This window comes from Photinus pyralis, unplaced genomic scaffold (genome assembly GCF_008802855.1).
Source record: "Photinus pyralis isolate 1611_PpyrPB1 unplaced genomic scaffold, Ppyr1.3 Ppyr1.4_LG6, whole genome shotgun sequence".
In the NCBI taxonomy this organism is placed as follows: domain Eukaryota; kingdom Metazoa; phylum Arthropoda; class Insecta; order Coleoptera; family Lampyridae; genus Photinus; species Photinus pyralis.
The window spans coordinates 35498821-35521299 of record NW_022170663.1 but is presented as its reverse complement, the minus strand read 5'-3'; the positions used below and the strand labels follow the sequence as shown (position 1 = coordinate 35521299).

The 22479-nt window shown below is 38.0% G+C and overlaps 1 protein-coding gene across 5 annotated transcripts in view; it reads right to left on the bottom strand.

Moving 5' to 3' along the window:
* The window catches only part of LOC116173971, a 61248-nt gene that overhangs the window by 12430 nt on the left and 26339 nt on the right, over window positions 1-22479 (bottom strand). For 3 of the 5 annotated variants that reach the window (XM_031491714.1, XM_031491718.1, XM_031491719.1), the window contains exons 3-5: window positions 6790-7591; window positions 6628-6651; window positions 15-379 (exon numbers count right to left, since the gene is read on the bottom strand). In XM_031491714.1, the coding sequence (XP_031347574.1) occupies window positions 15-379; window positions 6628-6651; window positions 6790-7591 (1191 nt within the window). The remainder of the gene's footprint in view (window positions 1-14; window positions 380-6627; window positions 6652-6789; window positions 7592-22479) is intronic. The other 2 variants (XM_031491715.1, XM_031491717.1) reach the window with 2 other exon arrangements.

Genomic DNA, 22479 nt, shown 5'->3' with positions numbered 1-22479 from the left:
ACGCGAAATCGTACCAATTAAACCTGAATCGGAGACGCTCGACTCCATTTTAGATGAGACCCCTTCATCGTAACTCGAAACATCGATGCTGGACAAAGACTCTTTTGTAAGTCCTGTCGAATAGGGGTGCGTTTGTGGAATTAAATCGTCGTATCCGTCCGCGACGGACTCCGTGTGCGAATCCTCCAGTAAAGATGACTGGACTAGGCTGTCGTTTAGCGAGTGTGGTCCGATGGAGTCCAACAGTGAGTTTGGGCCTGATGTCGGCTCTTGAAGAAACGAACTGGATGTATTTGGGTGCCAGTGATTTTCTTGCACTTCAATTGGACTTAGTAGTCGAGTTACCTCCTGAGCTTCTTCATCGGATAAGAGTTCTTGCCTAAAAACGATATTACACTCTAAAATGTCAATTTGAAAAGGTAACAGTAACCCAATTCCGCTCTCTTCTGTACAATTTGTCATATTTGACATTAGGTGGCGTTAACGGTCGGTATTATAAAGCATACTGATTGGATGTTTTTCGATAAAAACATCACGTGCCTTGCAGCATTGTTAGCCTATATAGTTAAGTATGCTTTATGATACTGGCTGTAAGTGTTTTAGAAGGTTCATCTGTTGAAGTACCTTACGCCATGGTCCGCAAAAATTCAGCCTTGCATTTTTTTGAGAAAAAGTTGTTCAACTGATCCAAGAATATTGGCGGCTCAAATGCCCCGTTTTGTCTATTAAACTCAAGTTATTCAGATTCATTGTAGATCGATTAGGTAAATAAAATTCAGCCAAATTCGATGACTGATTTTCCTGCAATTTTACTTTACACTATTCCCCAATAAATGCAACTTTAAATTTTTATCACATAGCTTTTATGCAAAAGCTGATCTAAATAGATGAAAAAACAAAAATTGAATAGCTTCGAGTTTACATCAAAGAGGTTTGCTAGCAGAAAATGTCAAAGATACTTTGCGCCTTTACAATAATTCAACCGGTTTACCTAGGTTGGTAGATATTGCTATGGTTACACTTATTGGTACCCGGTTATAACGGGTGAATTATCGTAAATCTCCATAACAAACAATTGCTTCATATTAATTTACCTACGCCCGGTTTCACAAACGATGATTAAGGTTAATCATTAAAAAAAAATATTAGAATGTTACGCTACATTTGATTATGAGGTCACGGGTGTACCATTCTAATTTTTTAATCATTGATTAGCGCTGATCATCGTTTGTGAAACCGGGCACTAGTCAGCTTTTGTGTAAAAGGTCGCAAATGCACACTGTGAGATTAGGACGTTAATGGAGATTGTTACAATTGTTCCAATGGGAATTCCCTACACCTTAAATTGGAGTCAATCCAAACCATTAGTCATTTTTGCATCATAGTACCACCCGAGGTACCATCCTTTTTTGAAACACCCCGTCTTCTAATTTGTAAAGATGTCATCTGGACAAAATAACTTTGAAGTAGTTCGCGATTAAGAACAAAAATAATACAAATTCCAATTATTACCAAAAGAAAGGTCCCTTTTCAGAAAAGATGGTAAAAAGACGCCATATTGATTAGAAATGAGTCACCTTTAGGGGATACTCTTCCCATAGACCACCGCTTTGGACGATTGAAGGCAAAAGCGCGGATGCACCTTAAAGTTCGTTTGGCGTGGGATACTGAAGGTGGTAAGGGTGAAGGGGAGAATATGGCCATTAAGCTTTAGTTGACGCTTCTGAAGCAAAACCAATGAAAAAAATTGGCAAACATACTCAAAATTGGAGTATTACACGAACTTCTTTATCCTTTCAGCCCCTATACTGAGGGACCTGTGGGGAATAGCCATACGCCACACATATTCCCTAAGGATGCTATCCTACAAATCTCAACCCCACACTGTAATTGATCTGGCAACATTGTACATCATCTCTTATCAATATGCGGACATTAAGACCAGTAACGTACTAGGCAGCGGCAGCCAGACTATGGCCGCCAACCCCACACACGATTGCTTATTTGAGCCCGCCTAGAGCGCGGGAAATGTGTCGGATTGGCTGGTGAAAAAATCTAGTGAGATGCATGTCTGAGTTTGACAAAAACAATAATTCTGCCATGATTATGATATGGGGTTTTGTCTACACCCCCAACAAGGTACAGTTGATTCAAGAATTATAGCCCACTGACGCTGCTGAGACGATCAACTTATATCAACCAGATCATTGAACGATTTTTTACCACATGTTCCTCTCGGATGACGCCACAGTCTAAAATAAAGAGATGCACAAAGTGAATCCAGTTTATGGTCAATACCGTGTAAGAGAGACAGGAAGAAATTAGCTCAATCTATCACACTTCCACTAGTAAAGTGTTATGGAGTTTTCTTACCAAAATCATGTTCGCGCATTTTTCTTTCAAAACGTAAGGAAACCGTAATAGATACGAAAAAATCTACAGGGTTGCTGTAAAGGCTGTAATAAGGCTCTCCTGCTGGGATATTGATTCACAGTTTGGAGAACAATGAGATATTGTTATGCATGTTATGTAATCTTTCTTTATTATCCAAATTTTGATGGCGGCCGTCATCTTGAATTTTTAATGAAAATATGGTCTGTTTTCAGTGTGCATTAGACACACTTTGCATTCCAGCTGCGCAAAACTGTACGGGTCTAGGACACTTCGCCGAATGCCCACAACGCCGACACGATTTTTTGAAGGTCCATATCGCCGACTAGGGAGACTACGCCGACGGACACTACGCCGACCGTGCCCACATCGCCGAAACGTGTGCAAGGGACACTAAGCCGAACGTGACCACAACGCCGACTGTTCGAAAATCCAGGCCCCTCATACTCTGTCCAGTGTATGAGTTTGCATTTTAAAAAGTTTAAAAAACATGTCCTAAACCTACAAATAACCTAATATCCAAAGCTGCTTTGCTTCACACTCCGTCCAGTTTGATTAAGAATTTTCGTATGAGTCTGTAGTTCGAAAAAAGTTAAAAAAAATATTCTGAACCTACAATAACCTAACGTCAAAAGCTACTTGGTGTTGCACACCGTCCAGCTTGATTAAGAAGTGTTGTACGAGTCGACGTTATGGTCACGTTCGGCTTAGTGTCCCTTGTTCACTTGTCGGCGATGTGGGCACGGTCGGCGTAGTGTCCGTCGGCGTAGTGTCCCTGGTCGGCGATATGGACCTTCAAAAAACGTATCGGCGTTGTGGGCATTCGGCGAAATGTCCCGGCCTCAACTGTACTCAGTTCACGCTGAGCATTGATTTAAACTGTGCAAAAGATCTTTTATTGAACTTTTTCAGGAAATCTGGGGTTATGTAAGTTACGCTACTGCACAAGGTGATCATGATCACTGCATGTAAAAAAATCTACGGGTAAAGTTTGCAAAGCAGATTTACAGTTTTCAATAATTAACTTGCTTCCAATTAAGGCCCAACTTCTTATTCTAATGGCGCAAAATGTTCGTTGCTTGAAATGTACCATACATTTTCGAAAAAACTGTGATTTTCGACCTGAAACACTATGTATGTACTGTATTAAAAACAGAACACCAAGAAAGATAGGATAAAAATGTAAATGCTTACATTAAATAATTCAGTAGGACAACAAGCGACTATTGACAAGAAAATATTTAAATTTTAAAGACTACGAAACAAAATAATACTGAATCAAAGTGCTGTAATGTACATCTTGACTAAATTTAACAGACACATAACAAACTAATGATGATCCTTAATTACCATAGAAATAAAAAATTAATTAAAAAGAGAATATGAATGAAGGAATGAATGAATGATAAATTTAAATGATCTGAACACAAAAAGTTTAAGTGGTTACTGAACTGAACTGCCCATCAAATTAGCATTATTTTTTTTGTATCCGCCTATCCTACCTAATAATAAATTAACGTTTTCTTTTATAACTGAAATGAAATGAACCGTTTTTATTTTACTTACAAGAATGAATTTGCAACTAATACATTCAAATCAATGATCTAAATCTTTAGCGTTTATTATCCCTGACTTATTGGAATTTCAGATAATCTGCTTGGATTCGTTTAGACTTTTAAAACATTTCGAATATATGAATGCATGAAGATACGGCTAATCATTATTTAAATTACAAATCACAATCGCAGAAAGTATTGTTGCAAATCACAAGTCAATAAATTTAAGAGCAACTTTCCTAAATGCCCCAAAGTTCGGGTTCTTTTTTGAAAAAATAAATATATTACAATAATTCCAAAATTTCTACTCCTGGATGTCTCAACTCGTCCAAAATTGATACTTAAGGTTGTCAAAATCCAAATAACTAATCCAAATTATTTTAATATTACAGATATTTATTTTCTTTGTCCTACCAAGAAATGTAGTTGAAATGGACAAGGTTACTAGTCTCTCATTCGCGATTGAGTAGCAGACAAGGGTCAAAGGAAGGGCAAGGCACAAGTAATGAATTTGTATAATACTGTCGCATATTATACAGTTTGTCACACGACCAATGCCGACTATCTATATCCGAAAAAAGAGTCTAAAAAGCACTTGAGAAGGCCTATGAAATTCTCTAAAAAGTCAAACTAACTGGAAAGACTATTTATACTTTGGAAAGTCTGGGAATGGGAGTCCCTGGGAAGTCTTAATATTTTCCAGGGTGTTTATAAAACTTTCTACGATTTTGTACCCTTGTTCCAGAGCTTCTTGGGAGCTTTTTAATACTTTTACATATATTGAAAATCCATAATTTTCTAGGTTCTTTTGCGATTCTTGTAGGTTTTTCTGGAATTGATTGGGCTCTGTCAAACCCCTCAAACACGCTAGAAATGGCGTATGTCTTGGAGGCATAGCTTCCAAACGAAAGCTTTCATTAATTGGGTGAAATTTCTGTTTTATTCGCCCAATTTATGTCATTTACATATTCCTTCTGTATAACCACTCATAACAAACTTCATCCATATTGCTGTATCGGTCTGGGACGTTGAGGTTTAGGTCTAAGCAGATGAAGTGAATGCAGGTATTTTAATTATTACTCATATGCTCATTACAACTCATGTTAATCAATTTCGTGAGACTTACGAATAAACATAAAAGATTTCTGTAATCAATTTTTGTTTTGTTAATGCATTTGTGACAGCTCCAACTTGATTTATTGGGTTTTCGTTTATTTTGTAAAAGATTAATGTAATTGTCTAGAGATATGGTGGCTTTTTAAGTTGTTGATTGGTTAAGAAATTTCGATGCTGTCTAAGGAGGGAAGCCCGTTTAAATACTGGAAACGGCTTAAAATCGAGGACTTTTATTAATTGTGAGGCCGGGGTGCCGTTCATTAGAAGAGAACTTTTTCGTCAAATTCGAGTCCGAGTTGCAATCCTTTGAAGAAGCCTTTTATCAATTGCGAGGCTGAGTGGCTGTTTTGAAAGTTGAAAAGACACGCGTCTCTACGTTTGGTGGGTGATAAAGCTCTGCTAGTGGCCTTGTTTCCCAAATTGGGAATAGCAGTTTCATTGAGGGTCTCGCCTTAAACGGACAGCCGTTCGAGTCATCGGTGGCGTATTTTTGCGTTCAGCAAGATATCATAATCAATGGCTCTACAACCTGTTTGGAGAATTGAATTAAGAAGACCAAGTTTTTGTGCGTCACATTTCGGTTAAGTCCATTGTTTCCATTAGTAATTAGTGTTTTGTAACTTGAAAACTGTAAGTAATCATCAGATTTCCTGATATTTGTTTAATTTGTAATCGATAACGCATATGCGCGATTTGTTTATTCGGACGCTGTGGTCCAATTTTGTTAAATATGATTTTATGTTTATTTTATGGTTGCAGAACAAATTTTGTTTATATAAAATCGTGCAAGTCGTGTGTTTGTTCGATCCCATTAACAATTCAGAGAGATATCTCATACTCAATTAAGATTAGTTTTATTGATCCGCGCCCAAAGGTGTTGTGCCAGGATGCGGATATGTAATGAGAGAAATTTCATTGAAACTAGTTATTTATGTATGAGGTGTTTTGTATGTGGCCAGAAATTAAAGGGCCACAGCAATATTTACAAAAAAGCGTTTTTATTTTTAACAAATGGTAATATAGAGATTAGGTACATACAAGGGATTTTAATCTGAAATCCTCTTAGATTTCCGTATAATATCCAAAAATTTCACACATACTTCAAGAAATTTCATACAGACACGTTTAGACTAGACCCCCAAATACCAAATTTTATACATGATTTTTTCTCAGCCCAGCCTACGGATGCGTCCGTCCTTAGAAACTTCTTTTTACAAAATTAGACACAGTATAACCAAAAACCCATGTAAAACCGTTAGTTCCGCTATTGTTAATGAGACGAAATAAAAGATCACTCAATATTTTATGATTACTGTGTAGAACTACGTACAAAAGCGGCACAACCATTAACTCTTTGTTACAATTGTCTAACACTACTTAGTTTTATTAAATTAACGAAACATATAATTAACAGCATTAAACGCATGCATAAATCAAAATCAGTCATACGAAACATTACACATGCGTTGAAGCATAAGGAACATAAAACCGTTCGAGGTATGGCACATTAATAAAGTTCACAAGGCGCAAAGCAAAGAATAAAATATGCATAATCTTTACTTACCGAATTCTCTTTTCCAAAATTCTGCTGGATCCAAGCGAAACATGCAGAAAAAAGCAAATTAATAGATCAAAATACTAAGATAATCATAAAAAAAATAGTGCCTTCTACATACAGTATCAAAGAATGAAAGCTTAGGCAACCGAAGAAACAAAGTTCACTCACTTTGAACTAAGTAAATTTTCGGCCTCGTCCGGTGTCATCGTATCCGCGACCAGCTCCTTTATATCCGAGTAAACCGGTTCGATTTCTTCGTCGCTGGCGTCGGCGAATTCGACGTCATTTAAATCTAGTATGCTAGCTTCAGACTTAATTTCCTGCTGTAAGTTTAATATCAGATTGCTACCTAACCTACTTTCGCTTAATTCCGAATCAGTCTTGCAATTTACATTTAGATCGGTAGTATTTACAGTTTCGCTCGCGAAATCTCTCTCGCGCCGCAAGAATTCCCGACAGGCCCTCTCGTAACTCTCCTGGCTTTCCAGTTTCGCGAGCGTCGAATTCGAGAGGGATTTCGTGACGTTGTGGTACATCACATCGGAGTCGATCGACTTTTGCTGTATGACAGTCACTTGGGAAACGTCCGAGTCGGTCGACTTCTGATGCGTGAGCTCCGAGCTCGTCGTCGGCGCCGATTTTTGTTGTGTCGGTTTGTGGGGAACAGCGTATAGCGCTTCTATCTCCTGGAGTCTCGATTTTGCATCTAGCGGTGTGGAGCTGCTCGATTCAGTCTCGGTGTGCTCTTCCTGGTCGTCTCGATCGCCGAAAGGTTTTAGTTTGGCTTTAATTTCGGGGTACGGTTCGTTAAAGCCCCCCTCATCTAAGGTGGATGTACTGACGAGTGATGGGGGGCGGTTACCCAAGCCCGCCGCTGGAATGTTGAGTGAAATACTGGACACTTTCGTTCGACGTTGCACAGCAATATCTTCACACTTTTCTTCAATTTGCTTACTATGGTCGACATTATCTGTAATGAAAAGAATAATTTATTTATAATTCTGGAGTGATAGCGTTAATAAAAATATCCTGATAGCAGATATTATGCAATCGTTATTTACAAAATAATTGTAAAAGTCTAGAGATATTTTAATTGGGTTTCCTCTTCTATTGCAAATGTATGGTGATTTATTTATTTTGAAATAGTCAATGGTAGCTGCTAGCCAGCCCACTACACGCAGAACTCAGACATGTGTATCTCGAGGCGCGAAGGCGGATGAGACGTAATCTTTCCGAGAAATATAACATAGGTATTTGTTCGAGATTCTAGAAAAACTAGGAAGTGTCCGGAAGCAACCGACAACTACCGAGAAAGACGGTGTTTTGTTATATAAGCAAATCGGATTGCGATACACGGCAGTTCCAATTACGACGCCGAAGTAATAAATAGTTCGCACTGTTAGTTATTGTTAATAATTTGTAAATAAATAAACGACGTAATTAAATTTACGTTACACTGGTGTCTGGTGTGGGGTTGTGTTTAAGTAAACAATTAGTGGAAGTGTATGCCAGTACCAGATCTACATTTAAAAAAATGAAGCAACTTCTGCAATTAATGCAAGAAAGGAAAGCCGATCAACAAACAATGGAAGCCAAAATCGAAGTAGGCCAACAAGAACTATGATTCAAGATGAGATACAGAGTGTACAAGATAAAATTCATACGATAGAAAATGAAACTGAAATCGACGAACTACGAAAACAATTTCTGTTATTGAATGAAGAACGCAAAAAGAGTGATGTGGAATCTGTAATAATACAAAATATACTTGCTGTTCCACAATGGTCCCGCAAAGCTCCCGAACCGTATGTAAGTATTGGATGGAAAATAACCGTGGTCCACCTACCTGAGACAGTTCGAGGCCGCCGCTGCTCTAAGTAAATTGACGGTGGAAGAGGAGGCAATTTTTCTGATAGTTGCGCTAGATGTTTTGTGTGCGATTCCGGAACATCAGCAAAAGGAATTTGAAGAAATTGTATCACCGTTTCAGAGCTGGGTACTCCTCGCGAGCGTTCCGCTCCAAGCGCAACGCTTGCGAGCACTTTTCCGAGCGACCGCTTTCGAGCGTTTACTTAAAGTGCTCGGCGCTTTTTTCTGCCGATGAGCGGTTTTTCCGCTCATGAGCGTTTTTTTCCGCTCGCAAGCTCTTTTTTCGCTCGCGAGTGCTTTTTCCGCTCGCGAGCGGGTTTTTCCGCTCCCGAGCGCTTTTTCCGCTCCTGATCGGTTTTTTCCGCTCGCGAGTGTTTTTTCCGCTCCCGAGTGGTTTTTTTTGGCTCCCAAGCGCTTTTTCCGCTCTTGAGCGTTTTTTCCGCTCACGCGCATTTTCCCGAGCGCTCGCGATAAACCGCTCGAGCACTTTTAGCGAGTGCTCAGAACTCACTTGGCAAAACTCGACGCTCGCGAGCATTTTTGATAAAATAAGAGTGCTCGTCGCTCGAGCGGTTTTTTAGAACGCTCGACCCAGCTCCGCACTGTTTGAAGCTCGATATGGAGATAAACATTTACAGCACTTGTATTACGCCCAATTAAAGAACCGAACGCAAAAATCAGGAGAAACTTTGCAAGAAGTCCAAGCCGCGCTCCAAGCTGATAAAGACCGTTTGATAATATTGACCTCCTACGGCTCCAGAAAGCTTTATACAACAGCTGGCGGTGCAGACGTTCATCGATGGTGTTCGCGACGGAGAAACGCGGCAAGCTTTGAGCTGGCGCGACTATAGAAGAAAGGAACAAAAAAATAAAAGAAATATGAGATTAGAGGAGTTGGAGCAGTTGGAGAAATGGACGAAACGACGAGGACTGCGATAAAAACGGACACATTAGAGGAAATTGTACAGTAGACTGACCTATAAACAGGCAATACTAGAACGGATCAAAGGGAAGGAGCTAGCAAATTGAGCCCCGGAGACTGTCATCCTAGCGTCCAAGCCACATCATTGAAGCACGAAGATGCACGATGCATGGTACTTGTGGGTGATGGTTTGGGCACCGCAAGGACCCCGGAAGGCTCAAGAAGATGAACGTGATTTAAAATGGTAAGAGAATGGGTCCACCTGGGAAGAGGTATCTCCATACGATCCAGTTCTAAAAGCGTATTGGTCTCAGGGAGACTTGTTGAGGTTAGAAGATGGTGCTCAGAAGAGTGTTCTAAAAAGTGATAATGGCATAACCATCAGGGTGCAGCGGAGAGCCAAAAAAGAATGAAGTACTACAACAAATGCACGATGGTATATCAGGATGCCATCTAGGAATTATGAAAACCCTGGTTAAGGTGCGGGAAGGATTCTACTGGGTGAACTGCAAAGAATATGTGAAGGAATTGTGCAGAAAATGTGCAGTGTGTGCCACAAGCAACGGACTCCCAAAATGTATAGGGTGGTCCATATAAAAAAATGTAGTTTAGGGTCGTATAAAAAAACCAAACACCCTGTATAAAAACTGTATCGCGATTGATTTTGCATTAAAGTACTCTAAGAAAAATTTTTAATTTTTTAGTTATAAGAAAGTTATGGGGCATTAAAGAAATCGACTAAGTTCGAGAAGTAGGTATGCCCTAGCGGCCAAACGAGTAGAGATTCTATATGTGCTCCAGACAACTAGGTCCATTTTTTTAACTCTTTCCTTCCAATATGGACCACCCAGTACATTCGATTTACGCATGTGCGTGCACTTTTTGACAAAATGAGCATATCTTTCAACATTCTTAATTTATTTCAACGATAAAATGCGAATCATCCTTTTAAACTCAAATAAAAAAAGCGTTCCGACATTTTTTTTGTTAACGCATCGAGTGTATCCATCAAATTTCATGACATTCTTAGAAATCACAGCAGGAATTGCGGTTGGAATGTGTTTCGAATTTTCGGATTCGTTATTTTGATGTTGCTCCTCTCCCACCAAATTTTGTCGACATCACAAATATTATCGGACCCCCATCTTACAATAGACACCAAACCCACTAACCTCGTATATGTATAGAGTCCTGTCCTTTTCAGAGAATCCGAATCTTTTGTCAGAATTTCCATAACACGCTATACCTATGTGGAAGCTATAGGCTACTTCTTTCTTATTTCTTATGTACGCCATACTAAATTTTTACGGAATGAGATAAGAGAACAAAAAAGTGGGTGTTTTTGTTGGGAAAAGAATGTAAAATATTTGATTTTCAACAATAGCCTAGTGCAGGGCAAGCTTTTGTTGTGGAAGGGCCAAATATTTTACGCGGAGATTAGTGTGGGCCGTACGTCCACACTTGGGTCATATGTTGTTACAGTACATATACCTTGACGGCCCGTTGCAGGAAAGCGAATTATAATCAAAATCCTACATTATTTGCCAAATCTGAGTTTAAAAAAGAATTCTGACATTTGATTGGTTGCATACTGCAGTATAAAGCCAATCAAATGTCGTAATACCGGATTAAATAATGATCCTGGATTTTTTTTGTGCAACTGGCCGCGAGTAAGATTGAAGGGACTGAAGCGCATTTTTGTGTAACAGATCAGTATTCTATTATCCAGTTTTTACTCCACCATCAATAAGATCTTCTCGAAGTCTACCACATTCCCTTTGTCGGTACCCACTTCCGACTTCCCGGAATTCGCGTTGGAAGTTTTGACTCGACCATCAGTAAGATCTTATCGCGGGCTACCACATTCCCTTTGTCGGTAGACACTTCCGACGTCTCGTTCATCCTAATTCCAATTTTGGTTGATTTCGCTAAAAACCCCAATTTTTGGGGCACTTCTCACAGCTCGAGCATCTATTAGCGACACGAAAATGAGACTGTAATTCGAGTTCCCAAAGCCCAAAGTCGACTGACTACCTTTCGAAAACACGCGAAAAAACTGAAAAATCACCACATAGTATAACACGCTCAGTGATAGCACCCAGATGTCGCCGACCCCACATCATGTAACCCGGTTTCTAAAGTTGTTAATTACTCGGCTCCGGTAGGTACACTTAACACTCCTTGTCTTGCTACAAGCGTTCTTCTACCAGTCCGCGTTTGTTGTCAACCAGCCAGCCGGCCAAAGTGAGATTAAAAGCTACCTTTTTCAAATAAATTTGCAAAAATGCGTTAAAAATACAACTCCTAACTTACCTATATATTGTACTCATAATGTAAATGAAATAAAACAAAATATTCATGAAAATTATCTGGCGGCGAGAATCCTGCTGGCCGTAACAAGACAGCTCGCGGCCGCATGTGGCCTGCGGGTTGCCGACCGTTGGCCTAGTGGCTAGGATACCCGCTTGCACCCATGCTCGGGTTCGATTCGTTGGTACGAACACTTTTTTACACAAAAATGGTAAGTTTAAGATTGTTTTTTCAATTTTTTTAAAACCAAACTTACACAAAAAAAACAACAAAATTTGCACAAAATGCGTGAATACGAAATTGGATTAGCCTCGCTGCCCGCTACGTACTACGAGCTACGTCCTGCTTATTGATGAGTTTCGTTTTTGAACATGTGCCAAGAAAGAAAACGAGATCCTATACGCTTGTCTAAGGGTAATTTATTATTTTTAGCACATTGTCGAGCATATTGTTGAAGAATTTAAAAAAATGTGCCACAGTTTCCGTCCGTCCGTCCGCCCGTCCGTCTGTCTGTCCAGACCGACTTCTCCGGTTTTGAACTACTTTTAGAGGAGTTGTCCAAGTAAAACTTTTGCGAATGGAGGGGGGGGGGGCACATGTTCTACCCTTGATGGGATTCCAACGAAAGGTCTCGTCGAAATCAGTAGATGACTGGAAGGGACGGGAGGTGAAATTAATTTGATCTTTCATGAAATTCTAATTAAAGGCCTGCACTGTATTCTATCAACTACCGCCCTTCTATTTGAGCCCTTATTAAAAGAGGGGATGGGGGGCTGAAACTGTTTTTCATGGTACTCTAATGAAAGGTCCCCACGAAATGAATTAATTTTTACCTCGATTTTTACCAACCATAGTCCTCGACCCCTTACGGTGTTCGGATATGATTCCTTATATTTCAAGAACATATTGTCGGAGGAGGGTACTCACAAGGGCGATTGGAACGGCTGGAAGAAATTATCAATTGGTGATGTCAACACTTTAAGAGTGAATATCTCGAAAACGGTTTGTCGGAGGAAAGTACTCTCAAAGGCAAAATGAATGATCTGGACGAAGTGTCAAGTGGAAAGTCAGGGCAAGACATATCTACTGGCACAGATTAAATACAACTACTGGTGATATCAAAACGTTCAGTGCAAATATCTGCAGAGCGGAGTGTCGTAGGAGGGTACTCTCAAACGGCGGAAAGATCGCCTTGGCAAGACACATCTACTGGCGATGTAAAAACTTAAATGTGATTAATATTCTTTATCCCATTTACATGGAAAAATGCTAACTTTCAGACGTTATGTGATCGACCATTTATTCTTCAATGCAAAATGATGGCATACAAATTAGTGCCTGCTGCATCTTACCTAGAAGACTAAACCCTTTCCATAAATCATAAGGTTTACAAAAACATTATATGATTATACAGTTGTAATTTTCCACAGTTAAATCAAGTTCAATCTCGCATGCTTATTTTAGTCACAGAAAAATGTGCCTTCAAATTTAAATTAAATGAATCACCCCTTAGTGTAAGAAGGAAATTCCCAGACAACAGCGGAACTGCCATTCCCAAGATGAGAATACAAAAGACACTCGATTTAGTTTCAATTACGCTTTCAAAATGTTCGAAATGAAGCTGAAAAATGTTAGAAAGTTAGAAAATCCGATGGTGTAATTACAACTAATAAACACTAATCAAATTATTAATAGCCGTACTAATTAAAAATTAAAAACGCCGTTAATTTCAAATTATAATTATTGATGGTTACAATTGAGGTTACTTTCGGTGAATATTGATTATTTTACAACATAAAAATTGATGGAAACAAGACGTGCGTTTGTTTAGTAATTGTTAACATAGAAGTAGGTACTGCAGCTCACCTGAACAGTCGATGCACATAAGTCGAAGGCGCAAACACATTTTCCCTATGTACTTCACCATTAGAGACACTAATTTCATACATAAATTATGATAGAATTCAATCAATGTGTACTACAAGACAACGTCGCTCAATTTTAAAGTAGTTGGGAGTTTATTAATAAACCGTAAGTTAAAGTGAGGCGGTTACATTTTCACTACAACTGTGCACAAAAATGCGAATTAGGTGAGTGTAATTAGCGAAAAACGCGCGTTTTTTTTTCGTTCCGAAATTAATACGGAATAATTAAGTAAATAGGACTAAGACAGAAGTTAGCAGAAGCTTAAGTCTGGCCTCTCCCAAACATACTGATCTATAAATAAATTGATGTAGACCTACACAGTTGGTTTTTGTTTGGTGTTGCTGTTTGTTCCTTTTACAACGACCCACACTTACAATTGCTGTTACTTATCATTAAGCATCAAGATTGACATGACATTTTCATTCAGACCGTCAACATTCAACGGTATGCATACACAATGAATGGATTGTTAAGGCTGCACATGCGAACTTGACGCGCGGCGACGACGACGAGGTTCATAAACAATTTCATAAACTGCAACACCTTAACCTTAATACATTTCATTAATATTCCCTTTTTGTGAAATATTTATAAGCGTTTATCAAACAAAAACGATTTATTATATGGACCCAACCTTAAAATATCTGCGAATTATGGCCGAATACATGACCCTCCACTTGAACTAAAACAGCGCTACTGTCCTTATAGAGGATTCTAGGTGCCAATCTCTTTTGGCAAAAGTGCTGCTACCAAATGGAGAGCCTGCATGTGACATGTCCAGAATCCAGATACCTACAAGGCTACAGCAATCACTGTGAGTCACCAATAGCATTGCTTAAATACTAAATACCAATACCAAAAAGTTACACGGCCTATACTTAGGTGAACGATCCATTGAGTTATGCAACCTAGCATACACCTAAGCATAATGACATGTTCCCAACCGCAAGAACCGAAAAGTTCCTAGCATTAACTTTGTGCTCAATTAAGTTCAACTTTTTTTGACACGTTGCGCTTCACTTTAAACTTTTAAAGGAAAATTCGAAGATAGGTACTTACAATATTTTTAATTTGTTTGTTTCAACATATCTGACCGAATTCAGTTTTTTTAATGGTGCTATATTACATGTTCCGTCCGCCAATTCATCGATTTTAAGCTGAACAGTTTGAAATAAAAAGATGCAGTTTCTAAAATATTCCTCGAGACGCGGCTACTAATATGGTTGACCTAGAGGTGAATTGTCAAGGTCAAAATTAAAAAGGACCACAAATGCCTATAACCACAGACAACATAGTATATGTTGTCTGTGCTATAACTTACGGAATTACACGTAGCAATACGAGATTTTTAGTTCTTTATGCAACGTTAGTACAGGGGGTAGAGTTGTACGGGAAGGAATGCCTTTCAGGCTTCGTGGTGCTCTCATGAAAGGTCGTAACAAAAGGAATTGTTTACTAACTTCCACCCCCTCAGACTCCCTGTAAGCGGCATCGATCATAACTTTTCATATACAGAGGGTCCCCTTAGTTAGAAATCGGGTCATATCTCTTAAAGGAATGATGCTACAAAAAAGTTAAAATACAGATTGTTTGCTATTCTAATGTGCATAACAAAAAAAATATTTTTATATGTACAGGGTGGTCCAGAACCTTAAAAGATACAGTGGAGGTTAAATGGAGGGAAAGTTGTCCCTTTTTGAGAATTTTTGAAATATTGAAACTTGTACCTCACGACACATTTATGGGGCACTGTGTACGGGGTGATCCAAATCGGACACGTTCTTATGGAAACATTCTTTACTTTAAGATACAAAAAACAAGTATACATTGTGGACAACTCTTGCGCAGATAAAGCGCATTTTTTTTAACCGAAATAGTTTTTGTTTTGACATCACCAATGGATATATTTCTTGCAGACGTCTCATTCGCCCTTTGTGTGTACCCTCTTCCGATAGGTAATCCGTTCTTGAGGTATAAGGGAATATACCCGATCACGATAAGAGGTCGAGGAGGAGGGCTATGGTTGGTATAAATTAATTCCTTTCGGTGAGACCTTTAATTAGAATACAATGAGAGATAAAATTAATTTTTAACCCCTCCCCTCCCCCCTCGAGCGCCGTTGCTCGCTGATCTCGAAAAAGAGCCGCACGGGAAAGATATAGTTTGTACAAACCAATTTATTTCGATGAGACCTTTCATTAGAATACCATTCCACTTGGCACCACTAAATACATAAATAAATAGGCTACCTACTGCAAACAATTCCAAGATTCTAGGACTATTCCCCTAGAAGTAGTTCGAAACGGCAGAAGTGGGTCCGCATGGACGGGCGGCCGGACGGACAAAACGCAAACAATAGCACATTTTTTTTAATTCTTAAAAAATGCGCTAAAAATGGCTAAATCTTTGTTACAGCACTTTTTTATGTAGGATCCATCGCGATACACAATTTTTATACAGGGTTTTTGGTTATAAAGCTACACTTTTTCATACTTTCATATTTTGGAGTTATTGAAAAGTCAAATTAACGTATTTTTATTGCAGAATTCTGGGTTCCATGGCGAACAAAAGATGGCAGAATTATTTAAAACGGCAATTTCTTGGTCATGTGTATTGTTTATTTATATATTATACTACATACTTATTTACTTTGTTCACAATTATTTTTACGTTCTTTGTTTTTTTGTATGATTTTGAAATTTAAAATATTTGAAAGTAATAAACGTTTCTTTTCTCTACAAATATCGAGACAAATATCATCACAAAAAAATCTCTTCTTACGATTTCCGACATCCCAATGGTCACCTCGGGTCACCCTCGAATTTGGAATAGGTACCCTGTACTTCATGAAAAGAAATATCTCCCGATAACTCACTAATGAGACACCCTGTACTATATAGAGAACGAAATGTCGGAAAAGAGGTTACTTACAAAGGCGAATTGGTAGATGTTAAAGCTTCAAATCTCCAGAACGGAAAGTTGGGACAAGTTACTTACAAAGGAAAGGGGGAAGGGAAGGTATGAACGTGAAGTATATTATGCCTATGCAATCAAAACAAGTTGATAACATGTCGAGAACGGAGGGTTGCACACAAAGGATACATATTTAAACTACACAATTGTAATGTTTTTTCAAAAATTCTAAGCTACGATATGTAATCTCTTATCTCTTATCATGTTAAGAGTATGGGACAGACAGGCAGCAGGCGAGAGAGCTTAGAGACACGATCTTGCGGCCGACCGATGAAAAATGTTGTGTAAACTACGTCACGGAGACGTTAATTTGGGCTTAACACTAGCAGTAATAATAGGCCACCCTGTATGCAATGGAGTAAATCTGGCGGGTTTTTTACGAATAAACACAAAGTTGGTTTATATTACTTAAATTTGTATTTCAGTAAATATTTGTTTTTCTATTTTTATTTTGATTTTATCGCTTTTGTTAGGTTGTAAAGTTATATCTGGATCGATCTGGTCGTTTGCGATAAGAATTGTTATTATCAGGTGAAATTTAATTAACGCACGTGTTTTAACGCTGTTAAGAAATTGCAGATCTTGCGAAGAATCGCGCGTTTCATTAGGAAAATTTGGCGCGTTCCGTGCTGGCTGGCGATTTATTTGAAAATTCATGTGGAAGGAGATTGTTTTATGCTCGGTTTTATGGTGGAAGTGGTGTTTCGTTAAATTTTAAAACAACGAGAAGACAGGGCTTTTCCTTTCGTGATGTCTCGTTTGACAGATATAGATCTCCTCCCCCCTAGTGCAGCAAGAAATGCCTTTCTTCTAATCAATTTGTAATGATGTCTGGTCAAATATGGGAATTCTTTCAATTATACTCTTTTTTTGGTATAAGTTGGTAGAGCGCAATGTGTATTTATACACCAATTTTATTGGGGAAACTGCAAAACGCATTGCTTTGATGTACATGAGCTAAATTTTTTGCGCGTTTTCTACCATGCTCTCATTTTGGTTAAGTTGGTGGAGCAGAATCTTCATTAATTTCGTCGCGGAAATTGAAACATGAATTGCCTTGATGCATCGCACAATAACTAACTTATGTGCTCTCTTAATCATGGTTCGATCTTGGTCAACGTGTGGACACTTTCTTTGAGAACACAGCTTCCTTCAGTCTCCTCCTGCTGCGAATGTTTCAAATCGAAAGAGCGCCGAAAAGCGATACAGCCTGGCACTAGTGTCTCGCCGGCGATAGACTCAGTTGGAATTCAACTTGCTTGTGCACAATCTTTGATTTGAAACTAAACCATCATGGAGGGAGGGGGGGGGGGTTGCAATGTAAACTGCCCCCTTCCCTCCCCTAACGACCTCGTCCTTATCCAATGGCCCAACTTCGGCCTCGCTTTAACTGCTTTAACGCATTTACTTTTTTGACCTTGTCGGGTCACTTCGTGATCGAGTTATTGTCGGATGACTTCGCGACTGAGTTACTATGAGTGTATGACACTATAATTCCGTATCTGCGAACTTCCGGTAGATCTAGTCCATTTGGATATCCTTCAGACACCAGTGGGCTTAAAGTAGATCCTTGTGGAACAACCGCATTGGCTTTTAGACAAATAGATCAGGTTTGAATGAACTTTACTGTATAATGCAATAAAATGTTTCACAGACCATCACAACAATTAGACACAAAGTCGCTTGGCTAACACGATAAATCAAAGTAATTATGCTAATAACGTACGTAATAATAGTCAAATTTATTGGCGCTAACGGTAATGTGCATATAAACGCTTGCTTCCCGTTCACGAATGACAAGAATTAATTGTCAGTAACGATTGGCACGAGTAAATTATTCTTGAAAAAGTAAAAAATTATTTTCTGTTCGAAAGAATATCAGTCGTAAGAGCGGCACGCACCACAGCACCGAGAAGGACGACATGAACCATTTAATCCATTAATTTCCGTAATTATGATCCGAGTTATGATCTATGTATCAAAACTTGCCCTCTCATAACTTACATGTTCTCCATCATTACTTTTTCCGCATTGTATTCGTACAACAATAAACTTGGCTCACATTGCAACTGTTATTTTCATGATATCAACGAACACATGTAGCATGTTTAAAGGGTCATTCTCAACGCATAATTGCACATGCGACAATACCTGCATTTTAACACTTGCACTTCTGAAGCCCCTTTGAGAACTGAACAATTCATATCCGGATTACAAGAATAAATTGAACTTATTTCAGTCACTGAAATACCTAACTAAATGACAATACACTTATAGAGAATAAAATTGAGCATAGTACAGCTACAGGGTGTCCCGTTTTCGACACGTTTATAGGATATCTCCGTAATTGTTAGTGCGATCCTCGGTGCGATCAAAAAAGTAATATAGACATCATGTGCTGTGCTCTTTTTCGGTTAAACGTAAGATGGTAAAATCAAAATATGAAAAAATTTGCTCGGCGGAGCAATTATCAATTTCTGAATAACCCTATATTTTTTTAGTTAAAAGAAATTCGGATAAATGATAATTACAAAAGTTTCTTTATAATGATTTTTGAATATGCCGTTTTCCGAATAAGTACACGGGGTCATCTAAAAAAGTTATCGCACCGTACCTATATTTTAATCTCGATTTTAATCTACTAAATAGAGCATATTAAATTCACTTTTCAAAAATGTAACACTAGGAATGATATTCAATAGATACGCAAGTGCTTCAAAAACATTAAAAAAATCAAACAGATTTAAAAAACTAAAAATTAATAAAAAAACATTAATGATTCACAAAATGCAACCGATTTTTGAATTTTAATCTCGATTTTAATTAATAAAATCTTTTTTTGGATCTGGTTCTGTTTGAATCAATATTCAATTTTTTTAGTTTATACTTTTGAAAAGGGAATTTAATATCGTTCTAGAAAAAAATATACAAAGTATTCGATTTAAAAAATTTTCTCTTCAAAAACATCAAGGATATTATTAAAGAAAAATCAAGTAATTTAAAAAATTAAAAAAAGATTCAAAAAAATTTCACAAAATTAAAGAGGTTCAAACGATTCATTTCAATCTTTTTGAATTTTTTCAGTGTTTTATATTTAAAAAGAGAATTTAATATCTGTGCTATCTTTCTCATTAAAATATGTTTCATTTAAAAAATGAGGTTAGGCCCTTAGGTATACTGAAAGCACATTATCCAAAATTATTATGAAGAAACTTTTGTAATAAACATTTTGATCCTTTTTAACTAAGAAAAGATAGGGCCATTCTGAAATTGACACTTTTTTTGATTGTCCCCCCTATCTCTGAAGCGAGCAAATATTTTCAAATTTTGATTTTACCCCGTTTTAAGTTTGACTATATTACTTTTTTACGGAGACCCTATAAAAATGTCTAAAATGGGATACAAGCTTTGTTGCACCAATTTTCGAAAATGCACAACAAGCTTAAACATTCACATTAAATACACACACCCTTCCTCCGAGTGGAACAAATTGGGTGTCAATTAAAAGCGTAAAAATTACTTAATATGATTTGGACGCTGGACTACCACCATTTCCAACAAAAAATTTATATAAGTAAAATACGAGTAGAATCGAAACTACAGGATTGGAACGAACTCCCTGCCATTTTTGATTTTATAAGGGTTCACTTTATTTAAATTTTAAAGAAAGAAAACAGAAAGTGCTTTTTTGGCTAGCACAGAGATCACTCTGCCCTTTTATGTCTAATTTGGTTCCAATCGGTTCAGCCGTTGAACCGGAATGACAATACCGCATTTTTCATACGTAGACTAGCATCTCGCCCCTGTCTATTACGGTAGCGCTTTTTGTTGCATCCCAACAAAATTGCCCAAAAATTAACCAAGGAAGAGGAAACACATAAGTGTTCAGTTATTGCGCATCAAAGGAATGAAACAACAAAATGCCACAATATACGGGATGTTCCATTAAAAAAATGAATGCCTACGTCACACCTCCTACTTGAGACACCCTGTATATAAAATTTTTAATGCAAAAAAACGCGAAAATTCAAATACTAATCGAAGTGTCAGAGAACTGTTTCAGAACATAAAAGCCTTGAAGTCTACCTTTCTCATTACAGACCTCTTTTATTGCAAACATCTTGAGAACCGAAGGTCGCTTTAGATTCAATGAAAGCCGCCCGCGGCATCTTGGGTTGCGTCGAGTTGTTAGAGGAAGCGTACGTTATTCTACCCTTCATGGTATTCTAATAAATTGCGCGTTATCTGCACAAGAGTTGGACAGATCTTTCTTTCTTTCTTCTTTATCGGTCCCTTTAAATACCGTGTCCGAATTAAATAATCAAAATCAAAGTCTAACTTCAAAGATATAAATAAATAAATTCAATTAAATCCGAGAAACCGCCACCAATCAGAGCGCGAGTCCACGAATTAATTTCGCCGATCAATTTTATTTAATTGAAACCTGAAAAGTTCTAAAGAAATGGTACCTACATCTAATTTCTAATTAATTATCTTTTTTATCGTTCGTTCCATCTTTTCAGACCATCCGGAATGACGTATAACGGCCCAGCGCGTTTTTTTCGCCCGGGATTTCCGAGGGCCCGACCTTGTACCACAAACCGAGGTTACTCCTTTCATTGAATCTAATGCGACCTTCAGTTCTCAAGATGTCTACTCAACCGGTAAATTCCCGGGTCACGACTTTGCACTACAAAACAAGCTCTCTTCTTAGACACCAACCTGGAAGGTGGCATGTGAGGCAAAGGAACCCCGCGGGGGGGGGGGGCAATAGTGTTCCTGTTCTACTGAGGTCAATGGATCTCTTGCGGGCTGGGAATTTGATGTTCGTGCAGCACTCTTCTACTTGTTTGGGGGGGGGGGGTATTTTCTCGGGAACGAAATGAAAATAAGCATGTTGAAAGTTTAAAAACACTTTTATTTATTTAATTTTATTAATACAGATCAATTTATTAGGTAACCTCCTACGCTACCAGCACAAAATAATAACATTCTCTATTGTGCAAATAAAATTGACAAAACATTTCACTCAAGGTATAATTTATACAGCGCGACGGAAGAATGTCAGTCACCAAAATACTGTTCCATTTTTTTCAACTTCGTTGCCAAAGGCGAAGGAGCTAGCCAAAAGTTAGATAAATTCAATGTGGATACAATTTTGGAAATAATGCCTAATAATGAAATCAACCTCTGATAATCCCAAATAAAATCCAAACTTATCTTCTCAGGGGACATGAATGTGACAAGTGCCTATATTACAATCTTAGTAAACTGGCTCCTATCCAAATATATGGAATTTCGATGTTGGAAAATTACCATTTCCCACTCGATTTGGAAGTAAATACTAAAACAAACGCCAACTTCTCTTTCAACGCTTAAAAACAAGAAATATTACTGACCGATTGTGAATAAGTGTTCTTTAACCTCTATTAAAAACGAGTGCCAAAAAGGTACAAGAATAGAACCTCTTGAAAAAAAGATCTTTTATCAAACCTGTACCAATCTAAGAATAGACGTCACCTAATTTATAAAAATAAAGAGAGGAAACGCACCTGCAATCACTACCACGAAATAAATCATTTGAATGAAACAATAAACCGGGATTTTGGGAAACTTCGGGATTGGAGAGTTTCACTATTAACAGGGTATTAAAATACAAAATGAGTATTAATTGTCTGCATAATAATTGCAGGCGCACCGAAGCACGTCCGGCCGTAATTGCACAGAAAGAGAAATGTTATAAATTATCTTATCGAGATGATTCAATTAGTATTTGGAGAAAAGCAAAAGAAAGTACTGATGGAATGGGCACGAGACTCTGCTAAAGGAGCATAGAACTGTACAAATTTAGTCAATCA